The following is an 18,224-nucleotide window of genomic DNA, read 5'->3' as shown; positions in this document are numbered from 1 at the left end:
ACCTTCACATCTTCCACCAGTCCTTCTTTGTTTGTTAGTACGAGGTCCAGCAGCACACCTCTCCTTGTTGGCTTCTCCACCACCTGTGTCAAGAAGCTGTCACCAATGCTCTGCAGGAACCTCCAGGACTGTTTGTGCCTAGCTGTGTTGTCTTTCTAGCAGATATCGGGGTGGTTGAAGTCCCCCATGAGAACCAGGGCCTGAACTACACAACAGCATTTTTCTGAATACTATAATTTGCTGAAATTTAAGTGCAAAAAACAGTGCAAAGTATCAAAGAAGAAATTTCTGAAAAAGTATAAAATAAGGCTCCTTTAACACAGTTTCTCAGTTTGATGTATTTGTGTTTCTGGCATTACATTCTATTTATTTTGCAACTGGCCTTCACACTCAACCAAAGACATTGTCATCCAGCTGAGGAGAGTGGCCCTAAAATACAGCGTACTGCATATCAACTGACTGCACTACAATATCAACCTTCTTATTTTAAGCGCATTTCTAGAGTTCCTGTTTGTGGGAAAAAAATCTTCAAAACAAAACAAAAAAGCATTAGTGGCATATATCTAATATCACAGTCTTGGAGGGCCTAGAATTCTCCATTCCTTTAAAAAAGGGGTTGAACACAAAAAGTAATTGGCTATTGAGAACTCTATCTAGAGCTTCCATGTAAAGCATTCTGTGCTAAGCAGCATATGGATAAATTTGCATGCGCAGAAGTAGGTACCTCCACAATCACTCTTGGCTCTCCAGAGGAAGGAAAGGGCTTTGCTACTTCYTTTGGAAGAAGAAAGCCCCAAACTGAGGAAAAGATCCAGGAGCCACTGATGTCTTTGGGGTTCCAAAACCAAAAAGATTATATACAATACAGTTCATTCTTTTTTTTCTTCACCTTTTACTTGCCATACTTCAATTGTATTTGCTTAGATTTCTGAAATCAAGTTATCAAACACTTAACTGATAACCATGTAACTCCTGTATGTGTGGCTTTACTTCTTCAGTACATCAGCCTATAGAATTATTGGTTAATGGAGTTTTAAGTGAAGGTATTGCCACAGTAGATGTCACATTTTAGAGATGAAGGTACCATTTGGAATCTACTGATAAGATCCTGTATGTGATGTATAGGAAGTTTCTACATGACTTCATGGCCCTAAGAATAGAGAAAGAAGATATAGGGGGTTGTACTTTTGCTTTATTTTATTTTTCCTTTTTGTTAAATGGAAGATGGAAATAACCCCTTTTGGCTATTAAAGTAGTTCAAACACATATTTAATTTTAGCTGTTCTGGCTCTAAGCCCTGGAGCTGTCTGCAGTAATGTTACATCCTGGCAATCTTCGTGCTGAGAGATCTTTATGGGAATATCTATATGGGAACGTAATAGCTGGCTGCTGCCATAAGAGGAGAGACTACAAATGAAGATGMCATGCTCTTAAGTGCAAAAGAAAAAAAATGAGTTTTACAGATGTGCACATGTTCAAATACCCAAAACATTTTCTCTGTCTTCGCATAGCTTCCTCACCCGGCTGCCATATGTTACAAAGAATTTTCCATCTTAGTATTTGAAGGCTATTTTCTAATTGGAACTACCAGATAATTTGGTAGTTTTTTAATAAAGTAGGACGTTTATTAAAAAAAAAAAAAAAGAGTCTAAACCATTATTTTTTACTCATTAACTAGAAAAAAGTCCGTGGAAAATGACGTATGTCATAGATTACTGTATATTCAATGACCAGCTGTTTTAAATTTGGATATTAAGTAATTCACGCTTTTCTGTGTGCAAGAGCTGAATGATTTAATAAATTCCCATATGCCCTAACATGTGCCAGCTGTACTAGGTTATCTGAAATCCAGCTGCTGTTATGATAATAGCTGCCAATGTTAAAAACTACTGAAGAGAATAATGAATCAGCTTCAAGTCAACTAAGATATAAACTGACATAGTTCCCACTTAAGATACGTGTCAATATATCTGTTAATTAAAAAGAAAAAATAGCCCAAAGCCACATGAAAATTAAGTACCAAAAATTTATGTGCATTGTTTAGGGTGGAAAATTAATGCCCAAATAACATGTAAAAATAATGAAGATGATAAATAGTGAACTTATATTTTCACAAGCAGCTCCATTTCAATCAGTTGTTCTAAATGTATCAGAATATCCTATAAACTACATATAATGTTTGCAAAATAGATTCTGTTGTTTTGCAACTTGCTTTTCTTTTTACACATCACAATCTCCAGGCAGCTCTTGTATCACATATTTTACATCGTTAAACTGATGGATTTTTCAGTGATCTGGATCATGAAAAATTGGTTCTTCTATGAGCTAGTATTTTGATGAAATTTTAGAGGCAAGAGTACAAAAAGGAAAAGGAAAACCCTCTAGATTAATTCCAAACTCCATCAAAATATTTTAGTGGTAAAATTTAAATGTTAAGAAAAGATTTCACTAAGTATTAAAATATTACTTGTAGTTACAAGAGATTTTCAGATGAATTTAACATTTGTCCTCAGATTTGCATAAATACAACATGATATCATACATACTATTTCTCAAAATGAACTCTATTCTTAAGGAAAATAATTTTGAAATTATCCTGTAAATCACCAGTCCCATAAGCAAGCTTAAAATATTATTACAATGATGTAAATGTACACCGTCTATAGGACATAAAATACGTACTTAAAAAAATACCCATTTATGTTAGCTGGAGCTGGATCATCTCCAGTACACAAAGTACACAATGCTGAAAAGCCACATTAAAGAAGACTTCAGTAATTTGAACTTCAAGCAGTCTATATATAGTAGTTTAAACATAAAAATAATCTATGAACATATTATTTGAAAAAGATTAAGAATATATTGACAAATTAAAAGCATGTCATGCAGAGATTTAAGATACTCATAAAAGCTCAAGCAAAGGGGCAAACCACATCAAGGGGCTTACAGAAAACTCAGAGACTTTGAAAGCTTAAAGAAGCTCATTCTTTTTCATACCTTAATTATGAAGTTACAAGTAATTGTTTTCAGCCACATGTTCTTAACATTGAGAAAAAAATGCTATTTTCTTGAATATTAATAGACTTACTTTTCTTTAAGGAAATCCACTACTCGTTTGAAGTCTGCCACGCAGTATTCTCTTTTCATGTCCATGAGTACGCTGTCAGATGCAGACTGGACCGGTATGTGAAGAAAAGCATATACTCTTGGATGATTGAGAATCTTTGCCATTTCCTAAGAGTTTTTCAAAAGAAAAAATACTCATTTTCAGTGGCTCATTCTTGAAAGAGTACAGGCATGTGAAAATACTTGCAAGAAATTTTGTTTTTAAAAAATAAAAATAAAAAAGAAGCTATGGGATTACATTTTGTTTGAGATAAGGATGACATTCCCTAAATAGTATCAGTTATCAATTGAAGGGAAAACTTCAGAAGCAAAGTACTGTGAAACTCACTCCCATATCATTAAAACCTTGAGCAGTGCTTTCAGACACTGGCTGTTTTAAATTTCAGAAGATGGCAGGGGTCAGCGGTTTTCTTGCCAGAGTCAAATAAGTTCTCAGCTACCTATGTATGAGGCCTCTGATGTGAGTATCCTTAAGGTAGGCCATTTGCTAATTAAGATATATCTGATCATTTGCAACCCTGCCCCTGTACTAGTCTGAAATGTTACCTGTGTTATTCCAGAAATTATCTAGAAATTAAAAGTGCTTTTGGTTGATATAATAGGTAGGACTAATTAGTGGGCAGCTAAGAGCACCGTGAAGGCTTGAAAAGAGGCGGAGGATGTTATACATTATGTACAAATACAGAAGTACCAAAAGAAAGCATAAATACAAACTTAACCAAAAAAACGAACCAAACCAAACCCCAGAGTGATGCTTAGCAGGATGATGCAACATGAGATGGGGAACAGAATAAGGCGGGCACGTTTCTTTCATTTTTATTATTTACAAAAGTAAGGACACGTAGTCTGGCAAGAAAGTTTAAAAGATGTTTTAAAAAYAGAGACAGAATGACATCTAGATCATGAGTAAAATGGTACAATATGGCCTGTTAGACTTTACCCAGCAAAAATAAGTGAACTTGGAAAAGGACCCACATTACACACACAGCCAGGTTTTCACTTTCTTCCAGCGCAGGGAGCACAGGGCACAGGGCTCAGCAGCGAGCGCAGCGCCGCTGCCCCGCACGCTCGGCACACTCCAGGCAGGCTTCCTTGGAGCAGCGCTTCTTTCCTCTTTGCCAGCACAGGTATCCTGACTTCAACAGCACGCACTGCTGCCAGCTTTAGCTGTTATGTTGTCATTATTTACAAATTCTTTCCATATCATTAATCAGCAATATATTAGTCATGCACCTGTATTTTCTCTCAGTATTTATAGGAGGTTGGCCTAGACTGTTCAGAGAGAAGGCAAGCATCTTTGTGCCTTTTACCTTTCAGGGACCTGCCTGTTAGAGGGACTGAGTTTTAGAACGATGACTCTCTCAGCAGACACTTTTCATCTCACAAAGATGTGCGCGCAAACCCTCAAAACTCTCAAATCACTTCTGAAAGCAGTTTTGAAAATCTCTGCCTCGGATCCTATTACATAAATGACTGAGAGAAGCAGTAACGTTATTCACTGCAATATCTACTCTATCTCAGATATGTGAACTAAATATTCCCCTAATACCTATACTGACAAGGGGAGGTGCACAATTCAATGCACAGTGAGGTGTGGGCAGCTGAACCTGGTTCTCAGTGCAAGCCGGAGGCAGGTCGACAGCATTCATGAACGACTGAAGAAAATGCCATGACGCCTCCTACAAACTTTACCTTCTCGAAATGCTGCCGTTTGAAACAGAACCAGCTGCCTATGTTCTTATCGATTTTAGATGTTCAGCTAGAATAAGATATGTTTTCAAAATGAAACACTATCCGACAAGTTCTGTAAAATGAAGAAAATGAGGAAAGGTTTCCGTGTTTCTCTCTTAAGTTTTAGAAAATAATGGAAATGTAGTTTATAGGAAGCTTTCCAGCAGTCACCTATGATTTCTTGCTTATCAGTAATAAAGTATGTTCTTGTTTCTAAAATATCAGAAATGGCAAAAGTGCTGGAACCCAAGCTATGCACCACAACCCTATTACTCAGCTTATCTCTTAGCTCACTCAAAAACAGATTTATGGTATAAGAAATCAATGAAAGTCAAGTTTCACAAAATATTTCTGAATCTGCCAAGTTCTTAAAAATAACTCACTTTACAAAACAGAAAAGAATTAGTTCTTTTTCACTCTTCTCAAATTTAGCATCCTTTGAATAACAGTCTCTTCTCTGTCTGATCACTTTGTGAATTCTTTTTAAAGGTCATAATCTATTTTTAAATGTTCTCACTTTCAAATATAAGTGTTATTTTAACCGAGCTTTTGTAAGGCTAAGTACCATCTCATACGAAAGCAATAACTTGCTACAAAATCAGGCAATATTGTGTTTAAAAATTTAAGCAGATTTTGTCCTTTCCACTTTGCATACACACTAAAAACATGTTTTTAACTAATTTCTTTTCTACCTTAAAATAGAGTTTCATTCTTTCTCTGCTTTTAAATTTTATACAAAATTAGCTACACATTGCAGGCCAGCAGAAAATAAATAAAAGAGCATAAATAACTAGGAAATAGTCTTTACCTGTGTTAAACACACCATATACAGTAAAGAATGAGAAACTCCTTGCTTTATCACAGGTTTGTTTTTTTTTTTTTAAATTAGAGGTGATGACATTCTGTAATTATGTGAAAGTATTGGTTTCATTTTTCTTCCTTTTTCTTAAAAAATAAGAATTTTGCTACAAAGTGTGAAAAGTGAAAAAATGAATCTTAAAAACTAGAAAGTGCTTATTGATGCAGAGCATCTCAAAAAAACCCTAAACCCATTAACTGCTTACCTCACAGCAACTTGCAGAAAACTGATGGAATTGCATTTAATCTACTTCAGCAGAATGTGCCAAGAGGGAACTTTCAGATGCACTTACTCTAAGAAGAATTAAAATGATAGGCATTCAATAGCCATATTTAAACAAGACACTAGAAAATACTGCTTCTTCTAGTTACCTCCCATTAAAAAAAAAAACAAAAAACATATGGCTTCTACAAGTCCTGCAATCACAGCTGTGGATATCTTTCAAGATTAAGAACATGACTGTTTCCATTTAAAGTCATTCCACTCCGTTCTCTACTAATATGTCACAAGCTGCCTAGCACTAATTAAGTGAGCATTTCACCTGTCACTACAGGTCTCTGTATGCAGTAAGAACCACGAACATAAGCTCAAAAACTTAAAAATCCTGAGGGAACTCATCAGACGGTCGCTTTTGCACTGAAAAATATTGGCAATTCCACTACACCATTTTGTACTAGAAGGATGCACAACAGCCCCTCAATATCAAAGACAACGCCTGCTTTAGAAAATAAAGCGCTTGTCACCTGTATCACAGATCCACAGAGAGCACACATTACATACACAGGAATCCTAACACAGCCTAGGCATGGTGGTCACAGGTTTCATGTGTGTTCTGGACCCTCACAACTCCTTCGGGAGAAGAGGAAGCTGCAGACAACTCTACTGTGAAGTCCTTTCTTTGTGTGCTTTCTATTTCTAAAGCTATACAAAATATACTGCATGCACTTTAAGCAGGAAGTTCTGTTGAGCACATTCATGTATTTTCAGGTCTAGACCTGTACTCAAGGTGCCACTGATAAGGTGATTTCCCACCAACTACTTTGGAATCATAACTATTAACTTGGTGGATTTAATATAACACAAATTTTTAACATAAGTGAAACAAATATGAGACAGAAATACCCTATGAGCCATTGTCTCTTGCCATTCACTTTTAAGTACCAAAAGTATTCTTTCTTTGACTTACCTTTTACAACGAGAAACTCTGAATGTGCAGTTCACAAGGAAACAGAATAATGAACTAAATGAATGCTTTGCTTCATTACTCAAGAAATCTGAAGAAAACAGTCTTCCAAAATTTTTAAATGTTCAGATAGAAATACAGTGTTCCATCCCCAAACTTTAAGGTAAGATGTCTGCAGTCTTACCACTTATCCACCCCCTACACCTAAAACTCCAACGAAGTACTTTATGACATAGGTTTAATTGAAATACAGCTATGCACTGAACAGTCATACTTAGTTAATTCTGACAGTTTTTCCCACACCACAGATTGTATAAAGAATACTCGATTTCATCCCTTAATAAAGCTATTAGTTAATATCCCAGAGAGAACTTGAAGGACATCATGGGCTAACATATAACTGTACTTTACAGTATCTTAACGTTCTAAGCCTAACATCTGTTTCCTGTTTATAGGCTTAAAAAAAAAAAAAAGTGCTTTGCATTACTAGATATAATTACATATTTCAGCTAGTAGGAAAAAATGTAATATAGAATTTATTTTATTTCCATCTGGAAGTAATAAAGGAACCACATTTTGAAATTACAAGACTGCGAAAGAAAACTTCTGTCTTTAATCATGACTGAAACAGCTGATGGCCTCTTTCCCCTTGTGCCGTGGAATCTACTAATAACTATACGAACGAATAGTAGTGCTACATGAAGAAGAGATTCACGTAAGAACAAAAAGGTCAAAGAGCAGCTCAATTTGTTTTAAACTGAATTTACAAAATGAAAAGTTGTCTTAAATTTGGAATCTAGCAATATATGTGGTCTATCCTTCATGATACTCATCATAAAGGAAATGATTTTTTTCAGTTCTTAGCAGCTGCAACACATCGGAACGCAAGGAACATTGCCAGAAAGATTTTTATCTAGTCAGTATAATTTATCACAACAATTACAACACACAGATTTAACCACCTAACCGGAAAAAAAAATCAATCCTTCTATTTGTAATGACATCATGAACAACTACAGGGAATCACCAAGATAACAAAAATCAATATTTGAGCATCTTTGTCAGTATCAGCAAGCTTTTCAGGCAGTGATTTTTTTCCCCCTTAACCTCAAATAGGCAAAAATCCAGTATTTAAATTCTGCCTCATATTTGAGCCATGATGATCTGAATAACTTGCTTCCTAGTAAAAGGGTTTTGTTCTCTGCCAACAGTGAAACCCAAGGAAATGCTCATGCATATGGAAACATGACAAAACGGCTTTCCCTCCAAATTTCTTCCCCTTCTGGCAGGTGCTAGCCTGGGTTATGTAACCAGGGGGCTCTGCTGACAGCTGCCTTTTGGAGGCACCATGGTGGCACCACCAGCACAACCTGGATAAAAGTCAAGTGGCTGCGGTCCACTTCATAAATACTGCTGCTGCCGCGCTCTTCAGGAACAGATGTGATCTACTGACGCAAGCACGGCAGCGAGAAGACGGGACAATTACRTCTGGAAAGACCTTAACGGTTTTGTTAAAATTAACGAAGAGGGGACCCCCTCTCCCCCAACCCCTACATGAGCAATGAGGTTCTAAAAATCAACAACCGTATAGGACAAACAGACCTCCCAAAGGACACGCGTTGGAAGGCAACGCCTCACCCTCGTCTATACGAGGAGCAGGATAGAAGTAACAAAGCCATACGCTGCACAAGCGCAGCCGCAAACTCTACCCCATGTAATGATACGACTTATGCCAGGTCTAAGCAGCCCATTAAGAGAAGGGTTGTCACACTAGAACGGTCAGAAGCCCTCACAATTCTGACCAATGTAATTTGAACCTTAACATCAGATCTTTGGGTTGCCAGATGGAAGGCAAAAATCTGTTTTTGTCATATGGGAAAAATGCCTTCTAGATTACCAAACAAAAAGCTGATATTAGTTCAGGCCACCTTTGGAAAGGGATAGAAACCAGATTGCAAGGCATGATTTGCTGGTAGGGCAACCAGCAGTAAATGCCATATGCTCAGCCCTATCTATTCCCAGTTGTTCTCCTAGCTGTGGATTCTCTCTGTTTTTTCCAACTTCATAAAAGAAGCTAGTTAAGTAATTGGGGGAGGGTGGCAGAGAAGACTACATACTATACCTAATCTCTTAAAACAAGCCCCAAACAAAAAACAAACTATAAGCCTTCCAAATCTTGCTGCATCTACTTTTATTAAAAATGAGGATAGCTAACAACAGTTCTTACAAAAAACAATACTATATTTCATAGTCCAAAGCTTCAGCTGAGTTTTGTTGCATCTCTTCCTATGAGTTATTACAAAAACGAGAAAACACACAGTAGCAAATAGTAGCTATCTGACTTTTGACTTTTAAGTACAGAAAAATCAAGAACTCTCCTATTTAGGTAACAAGTACATATGTTTCTCTCCAAAATATTGCTTTTATCCTAGTTATATTTGGTATATATATTAAGAATAGAAAGAAACTCTTCGCAGAGTATGATTTTTATATTTATCCAGGAGAAAAATAGTAATTCTCAGTACAGATATCATGCCCTGGGTTCCTGAAGTCCTTCATGATGGAAAAATTGGTATCCCTTCCACACCCTGCTTCCAACATGGCAGTAAGACTGACTTACTAAGTCAGTCTTTTTTTTTGCATTGGATAGGTGCTGACTGCTTATCACTCAGCCTGTCTGCAATTGCGAGCGCAGGTAAAACATCCCAGCCTCCACAACTGTGTCACCAAAATACAGCCGATTCAGTGAGACATTCAGCATTTATAGTATCAAATTGATTACCTCAAGGTTTTGAGACCTTCAATTCCCATCTGAACTGGTGCAAGTTGTGTGGTTGGAAACATGCAGCAAAAGGTTCAGTGCTTTCAAAGATGAAACTCTTATTGTTGGTACTGCAGTCATCACTACAATTGTAAAGAGACTTTATGCAATTCTGGAGTACTGTTTGTCCAGTTTCAGTAATTGGAACCACTAAGGTAAAATGTATATTTAAATTAACAGCTAGAATAATGGCTTAAGAAGTTATAGTTAGCCAACCAAATAGGTAATTCCTTGTGAAATGATCAATTCTGATGTGCAAGAAAATACACACCTTTTTTTCCCCCCACTTCTAATTTCTCATCACAAAACTCTGCCCTAAATATTTTTTCTGTAAGTAAATTAATGCTCCTCTTTGCAATATGTATTAGAAACACATATATTGGGAAGTTCCCTAAAAGGCTATTTATTGTGACAGTGGAGTGCTACTTTAAAAAAGTTTGTGTCTCAATCTTATTTTACGTTGCCTAATAAAACCTTGAAAATTAATTAAAATGTAAAGAAAGATGAGAAGTAGGACTGTCACACAATCCCTACACAAAAATACTTTACCTATAACATGCCCCAACACACTAACTTTTTGCCTTCAGAAGCCCAGAAGGGTGAAACAGACTTGCTGGTCTTATCCATACTGTGCATTTGTTCACCACCTTAAGACGCGAGAATCTCATATGATATAAAAAAGCTGATGGTTTCGGCTCAGAAGGAAATCACAGAAGGGGTGGCACACTGCACTGTAACTCGGCAGCACTGAGACAGGTCAGTAGCAGGAAGCTCTCCTCCTCTTTCCCTCTCGATTTCAAATGAGCATGTACAATACCTAGAAAAGCACCTGCTTTAGCAGGTTACAGTGGAATGAAAATAGTGGAACATTATAATCTATATCTGAACCTTTAGCCAAGTGCTATCAGCTTCTATCTTTTGTAGACACCCAATTCACTGACCTCAGCTAAATTTTGCAGCAAAACAGAATAAAAATATTCAAAACTATAATGACAAGATTTATATGACAGAATTTAGGTTCTTCAGTGGCTCGTCTACATTTAACATAACTAAATTAATTGAATTCAAAGGTTGAACAGAAGAGATTTTATAACGTCTTTTCCTCAATTTACAATTTTACAGATGCCCACAACCAATATTCTTGTGCAGTTTTATTCAAATTTCTAGAATACATTAATTTCCTTTCTCTCATTTTTAAATCAAAGGATAATCACCTAAAATCATACTTTTTTAAACAAATGCCAAAGCCTAATGAAGCAAGCAGTCTTGCTGAAGATTATGCAGATGATGATGCAAAGCACAGTGAATGTGACAGCTCATCTATCAAAGAAAACAAAGGATTTTATGCATCTAAACTAAATAGAACTTTTGGAAGAGCATGGAGAGAGTAGCTGGTAGAACTTTACTTATTATAATATAAATAACTAGGAAAGTGAGATCTCATTTGGTTTTTAATGTAAGCACAAATATTAAAACAAGATGGCACAGTTTGTTATGTAAGATACATATCTGACATTAACTTCTGTCCCCCTGTCCCAAAGACCATGACAACTGCTAAAATATTCACTTTACTTGGCAAACATGCAGTTTCCCATACACATAATACCTGTTTTTTGAACAAAATGTTCAGATAATGGTGATTTTTATTTTCTGCTAGTCATCCACCAATGAAATACATCTCAGCTCCAAAGGTCTGCTGTGAGCAGACAGTATTACAAATGATTGACAGACAACCCAACACTAAACACAAAATTGAGAGTAGATCTGTCTGCATTTAAATTCTCTTCATTCTTATGATACCTAAGAAGCAAGAGGAACACTCATATGTGCAAATCATAGTTAAGCTACAGTTAACATCTACAGCTTTTACTGGTCAAGCAAAGTGTTACTTAATTTTTATGCACAGATTATTAAATACTGCAGAACACTAGATATATGCAAAAAATATTTTCTTTTCAAGGAGAAATGAATCTCACATAAAAGCAGTTCTTTCTCTGCAGTGTTTCTCAACTAAGAATGTTTCCCAGTACTGTTGTAAAGCAAAGCATGAGCTTCATTGCCACCATTGCAAACATTACTTTCTACATCATCTGGAGGCAAGCTTTTATTGTTTATCAAAGTTCTCAATACAATGACATTTCTAAAGTTTTTAGGGACATCCAAGATTCACAAATGAAACATACAACCTTTAACAGGAATAAGGCAGATTCTTATTTTGACATTTATTAAACCCAGTCACGTTCCACCAACTTGCAGCAAACGTATCTATCACCAATCATTATGGGCATTAGGACTGGCTGAGTTTGAGAACTTAAAATTCTAGATCAGACAAAAAGACTGTGACCTGTCTCAAAACACAGCTGAGATTCATCCCTTTCCTATACCTATAATACTCAAATATGTATTCATTCTGAGGCGGATTCACCCCTGAAAAAGTCCCCATGATCCTGTGCTTTAAGGAGCAATTTCAAGGAAATGTGCTATATTTGGAAACCCAAAAGAGTAAGAATATGTTAAGAGGAAGGTATGAAGAAACAGAGCTATTTATTAGTATTAAAAATAAATAAATAAATAAACACAGTAAGCAAAGATATATGTATGGCCTCCATAGTACATATAAGCATTTAACATAATACCAAAGGCAAAAATAAGCATGCTTTTTTCTTTTTCACAAGCCCAGTTGCAATCATTTATTATCGTAGTCTCTAATCTCCCCCTTCCCCAACACCTGAAATTTCTTTCAATTTTACTGCTAGCAACAAAAACACAGTTTGAAAACACAGACAACTATGTAATTACAGCAAGGGAAAGTTGCATGGTCYGCCAACTACAAAACACTACAAAACTTATGGTAATAAGAGGTCAGAGGCTTAACTATTCTACGCCACAGTTTTCATTTTTTCTGGTCAAATCAACAGATTTTAATTGGTGCTTTCAAATGCAGCAGTCTATGAAAATGATGAAAAGAATACTAGAAACAAAGCAAACATGCCCTAAAGGCCTTTCAATTCTTGAAATCACTCTGCCTTCTTATTTGCTGTTGAAGAATGTGTGTATGTTCCTTTTTAAATGCATTTCAAATCAGCTTAAACTCTAGCTTACCGAAAACTTCAGCTTATGGACAATGCTCAAAAATGTTCAGTGCACCCTTAGAAGACGAAAGAAGAATACGGAAAAAAAGAAAAGTGAATTAGTAATTTCACTGTGAAACATAACTATGTGCTGTGTCAGGGCATGTCTGGGGAAGCCATCTGTAGGATATCAGCTTCGATGAGGGTAAAGAACATAAACACTGAGCTGACATGAAAAATCAAAGTGTAAGAGAAAAGAAATACTATTGAGATTCTCAGTACACTTGGTATGCCTCATGCATTTAAAGACACCGCTGCTACGCAGACTCCATCTCAGTGGCTGGTGTATCACTAAAATGTCCTGAATTAATAATGGAGATGAAGCCCACAGATGGCATATGGTATGGTTTGAGATAGACTCATTTTGACAGGTGACAAGGAAGACCACTCATCTAGTCATGTGAAATTAAGCACTTACGGGAATGGCAGGTGTGAACTGCCTTCTTTATACGGATTTGGAAGCACCCCGTCACTCACCCAAAGTGCTGCACTAAACTCCCAGACAAATCTGGAAGCAGAGCTAGTGTTATACTTGCCAGGGAGATAAGCACAGGCTGAAATGCAAGCCCCTGCCCTCTTGCACCCTGAACGATCTGCATTCCCTCCTGATTTGGCCAGGCCCCAGATACTGAGCAAGAAAATAAAGTTAAAAACCTAAGGGAAAGTGAAATATATTCAAGGCAAAAATCAATCTCTAACACTACTCCACTAACATTAATTTGTTTCGGCCAGCTACAAATTTGGCCCTGTTTTTGACTTCTCTAACTCCCATTCACCTTTTATCTACTACAACTGTTTGAATGGATTTTTCCCATCCCTCCCTCTCCATTAGTCACTGCAAGTGGATGTAAAATGCAATCTCACTAGAGCACTAGCCAATAACTCTGTAATATGACTGTAGATTAAAATACTGAAGGTTACTTCTAAAGCAGGAGGTATACCTTATGCCAGTTTTGGTATATGTTGATGCTATAGGACGACAGTATCTTTGTCATCTGGGAGACTGTGTAATTTGAACTGTAGCTCTGTGCAGTTACATATGGGCAACTGTACACATGTGCATTCATTACAGGTATTGCTAGGACTATAAAATGGAGCCCAAAATTATCCTTTTCCTTCACCCTTAACCTTTTATGAAATGTAAAAACTTCTGAGCTAAAACATTTTGCCCTGCCCAAAGCTCATGTCTGTTTACTTTAATAAATTTTCTGCCATGCAGATAAAAACACAAGTTTTTCCTCAATGGTCATCAACATATTAAGAGAGGGCAGACATTGGAATAAGACACAAATCTCAAAATTTTGGTTTGAGATCAAGCTTAAAAAAATACAGCTATATACTTCATAACATATATATACATACTTCATAATGTATATGTTCAGACAGACTGCTAAGACTGTCAGAAGGAACTTTGGAAAACGTAATACTATATCCATTGTCTGGCCAGATTTTCTCTGAGAGGAAAACTGAGTGTCTTCTACAGCTAAACTGCAAACTCCACCAACTTCTTCAGTGTCTTACTACAAATTACAATGAAAAAACCCATAATTTTGGAGCATCCTCAGTTCTTTCAGTTTTGTTTTGTTTTGTTTTTTAAACACAGCAAATAACCCTCTCTATGATATTGATAAACCTCTCGAGGCAAAAATCCTAGCATCATTGACCGTGTTTTGGTTCAAAGCAGCAGTGAAATTCTGAAGCGAAATCTCCAACAATTCCTTCTCAGCCATCTGCAGAGTGATTTTGATGTGCGTAAACTAGATTCATTTCAAAGGAGACCAGAGCAGTGGCTATACTCAGGCTAACACTGAATATGCTCCAACCCTTAGTGGGAACAGAGAGATTCAACCCAATGATCAGTTATTGAAACAGCTTTGAAACGTGTGGCACAAAAGTTTGGCTGAGGGGATTAAATTTAGTTTGAAGTAAAAACTCCAAAATGCACATAATGTAGATATAATGACTTCAGTACCAACTGCTCCAGTTTCCTCATCTGCTCCTATTGCTCCAAACTACTTACTAATGTAAACATAGACATCATCGTCAGCTGAAGAAAACAGCAGACGAAAAAATATAGTGTTTTAGATTCTGCAGTGATTAACATGATAAAGGCTCTTTTTCCAATGACTTAGATCTGTATGCAGCGTATCAAAAAACATTTCATATTTTGAAACATTATAAAACACTGAATGGTTTCCAATAATTCTTTCTTCAAAATAACAAGCAGGCCCAAATGAATGCAGAATTTATTATTTGAAAACTTGTGGTTGCTTCTCATCCCAAAATTGTTAATGCATGCATAAGTACATAAGGCACTATCACCATCGCACTTACTGAATGAAAAACCAAGAGTACTGAACTATGTCAAAATGAACCACACAAGTATAACGATGCGTTTCATGAGATTAACAGCCTTCCTTGTAATGAGAAACATCTTCAAGGATAGAGTTGCATTTACGTTACAATAACATCTGAAGGCACTGGGTATGCTCAGTATTTTAAATTATAAAAACTTCAACTCACTCCCTATTTATACTGCAAAGACAATTCCCCCCTCCTCTGCGCTATTCCCACAGTTCCTTCTCCACCTGCGCTGGCTTCCAGCATCAGCAGGAGGAGTGGAGCTGCTGCCTGTTGCTTCTTAGCAGCCACTAAGGGACTGTACCCCAGATGCAGAGCCAGAGGAAACACTCCTGGGATGAGTGGCATTTTCTTTTCCTACATTTTTGTTCTTAAGGAACGTATGAGTGAGTGTGTGCACAATATTAATGAGTCAAAAGACTCACAGAGGCTAAGCCCAGCCTCAAACCTGGGCTTAAAATACAATGGGAAAGTTGTCATTTTCTTTGGAGCAAAGAGGAATCTCAGGATTATCTCAGCAGTGCCTCAGCAAATCTCTAACCATAATCCCACCCACTGTACAGTTCTGGAGAGAACAGTGTCTTCGAGTTCATTTATGAAATAACTTTTTTTTGTGAAAATGAAGAACCTGTAAGCATTTTTTGGCAGGTGCAAATCAATTTCAATCTGTCAGTAGATTATCCAACAGCTTTTCAAAAAGTGGGCTAAATATCTTCTAATGAAGGAGCAAGCTATTCTAGCTGTATATACGAAGGAAGTCCTCATATTATTTTAGTCAGTGGACAGGATCTATTTTCTTTAGAATCATCAAGACACTCATTAAGATGCAGTTAAAGTGCTTCATGTCTAAGTAAATTTTAATGACCCATCAGAGCAACATAAACAATGTCAGCTGGGCATCTTTTAAAGGAATGAGTGGTGGGGGAAAGGGGAGCAAAAACCAACACTCAAGGTAACTCCTCACCCCTCTCTATTTAAGGTGCTGGAAAGTATGCTCAATTTATAGTTCAATTGCTTATAGAGTGTCACATTTTAAAATTTTAGTTCTTTACTCAGTCATCAGTCATATTATTCAGACACAACTTTCTTATTCATTGAAGACATCAGCATTGCCACTGAGGTATGGGGAATTCTTTCCTTCTGCTGCAGCTGTGCCACCTACAACTCAAAAAATGATATTAACCTACACATCCCTATTCTTTTTAGTTTTAATCTCCTCCTGTTCTAACAATTGAAAGGCACAAAAATTCCAGCAAGGAGTAGAAGAAACCTATGAATTCCAAGCACACAATTTAGGCAGTGAGCCAATACTTTTAATTAGCAGAGATTAAAAACCGTGACTATTTGAAGGAAGAGAGGCATATTTGTAAAATGTTTCAAAATTTATATTTATGTACAAAAATAGTTATAATGATGCAGTTTATGCAATATGCCAAGTTAAGATTTGAAAATTTAAATAAGATCGTTCAAAACTGTTATTTTTAAAGCATTTAACTTCGACATAAGTTTTAAAACATAAAACAAAATTCAGTGTTATTGGAAAAAACAAATGAATTCATAGAAGTTTTGTTATTACTTTTGGAAGGTAACAAGAATAAAACAGACATAAAACTAGCAAAACCTTTTACCTGCAGCTGAGCTCCAATAAATATGGCAAAAACTGCAAATGAAGCAAAATCGTTGCTTTTAGGCTGAGTCCCTAGGGAGGCTCTGTCCAGGTCTTAAAATTAATTCATGCTTTTACATGACGACTACTGCTGCTCTATGCCACTTATCAGACATGTTCTTCAGTAAGGTGAATAAAACCTCCTTGTCTTGCAGTGGCATATGTACAATTGTGTGTATGGAATTTTCTGATTTTAAGAGAGATACGCAAGACTGGAACAACTTTTTTAAGTTTGATATACAAAATGACATGTTTAGTATATTTTCCCATGTATACTTCTTCACGGAAAGCCAAATGTCTACCCAGTTAGCAATGGGACATCTAACCAAATAAATTAATCAAATGCATCACCTTTTAAGACAGTTAATGAGAGATGTTTGCAACCAATAATACACTTCATAGTTTTCCTAGGAGATAACAGAGCTATATCTGGATTTTATCCTAATCAGCTGACATGAAGGTTAATCAACTTCTCATTTTGTTTCTTTTGTTTTTTAAACAAATCGCAGTGTTATGCTTTCCTCAACTGGAAAGTTAAAAGCACATTCCCCATAAAAAGTTTATTTTTTCTGGTGAAAATGTATACAGGAGACTGCCAACATTCCCCAATGATCTTTCACAGATACAAGTCTGGTAAGTTTGGAAGAGGGGAGTAGACAGAAAAGCAAAAGATTAAAAATAATAATAATAATAATAATTTATAAATTTAGTCTGACAAATCATCAGAATTGTTTCATCAAATTATAAACTCAGAAATTCTCACTCACACATAAATATGATTAAATCATTCACAAAAAAACACCATATAAACTGGAAACTGCATGAAACACTGAAGAAGGCGAGCAACAGCAAATGTAGCTATTTGTAAAAAAGACTGGCATACACATGATCCATGCTCCTCATGGCAACACTCAGGACACACATTTTCAACAGGCCTTCATGAATTCCTCTGGCTCTGCCATCACACTTAAAGATCCATTTTTAAAGAGACTAGTGTACATTCCTGAATATGAGTCAGGTATAGACAGCACTTCAAGGAGAATCCTACTTCCCGCACTTTGTAGAAAATTTGAAAACAGAAAGATTAGAGACCATAAATCAAAACTATGCACAGATTGCAGAGCTGACATGCTCACACTCACTCAGATTGCTACTGATTGAAGGAAAGCAAAACTACCTCTCACCTTCCTCAGGTTATATCAGACTGAGAAGACTACAGTGTCGTTTAGCTGGCATGTGCTTATTTCCACAAACTGATTAACAAAAAATCCCTTTGGGAATACTCATAAGGTGAGCAGCAGTGATAAAAGCAGCAGTGTATGCCAAAACACTTTTTATACTAGGAG

At 36.4% G+C, this 18,224-nt stretch overlaps 1 protein-coding gene across 1 annotated transcript in view; it reads right to left on the bottom strand.

Moving 5' to 3' along the window:
- The window catches only part of LOC112973035 (threonylcarbamoyladenosine tRNA methylthiotransferase-like), a gene marked incomplete at its 5' end in the record, with an annotated part of 322,440 nt that overhangs the window by 148,199 nt on the left and 156,017 nt on the right, over positions 1-18,224 (bottom strand). Inside the window, one exon of the mRNA XM_026080384.1 lies at positions 3,089-3,234. Coding sequence (XP_025936169.1) covers positions 3,089-3,234 — 146 coding nt within the window. The remainder of the gene's footprint in view (positions 1-3,088; positions 3,235-18,224) is intronic.

This window comes from Apteryx rowi, unplaced genomic scaffold, assembly GCF_003343035.1.
Source record: "Apteryx rowi isolate R43461 unplaced genomic scaffold, aptRow1 scaffold_518, whole genome shotgun sequence".
Classification (NCBI taxonomy): Eukaryota; Metazoa; Chordata; class Aves; order Apterygiformes; family Apterygidae; genus Apteryx; species Apteryx rowi.
The sequence above is the reverse complement of the archived record's forward strand: the minus strand, read 5'-3'. Positions and strand labels throughout refer to the sequence as shown.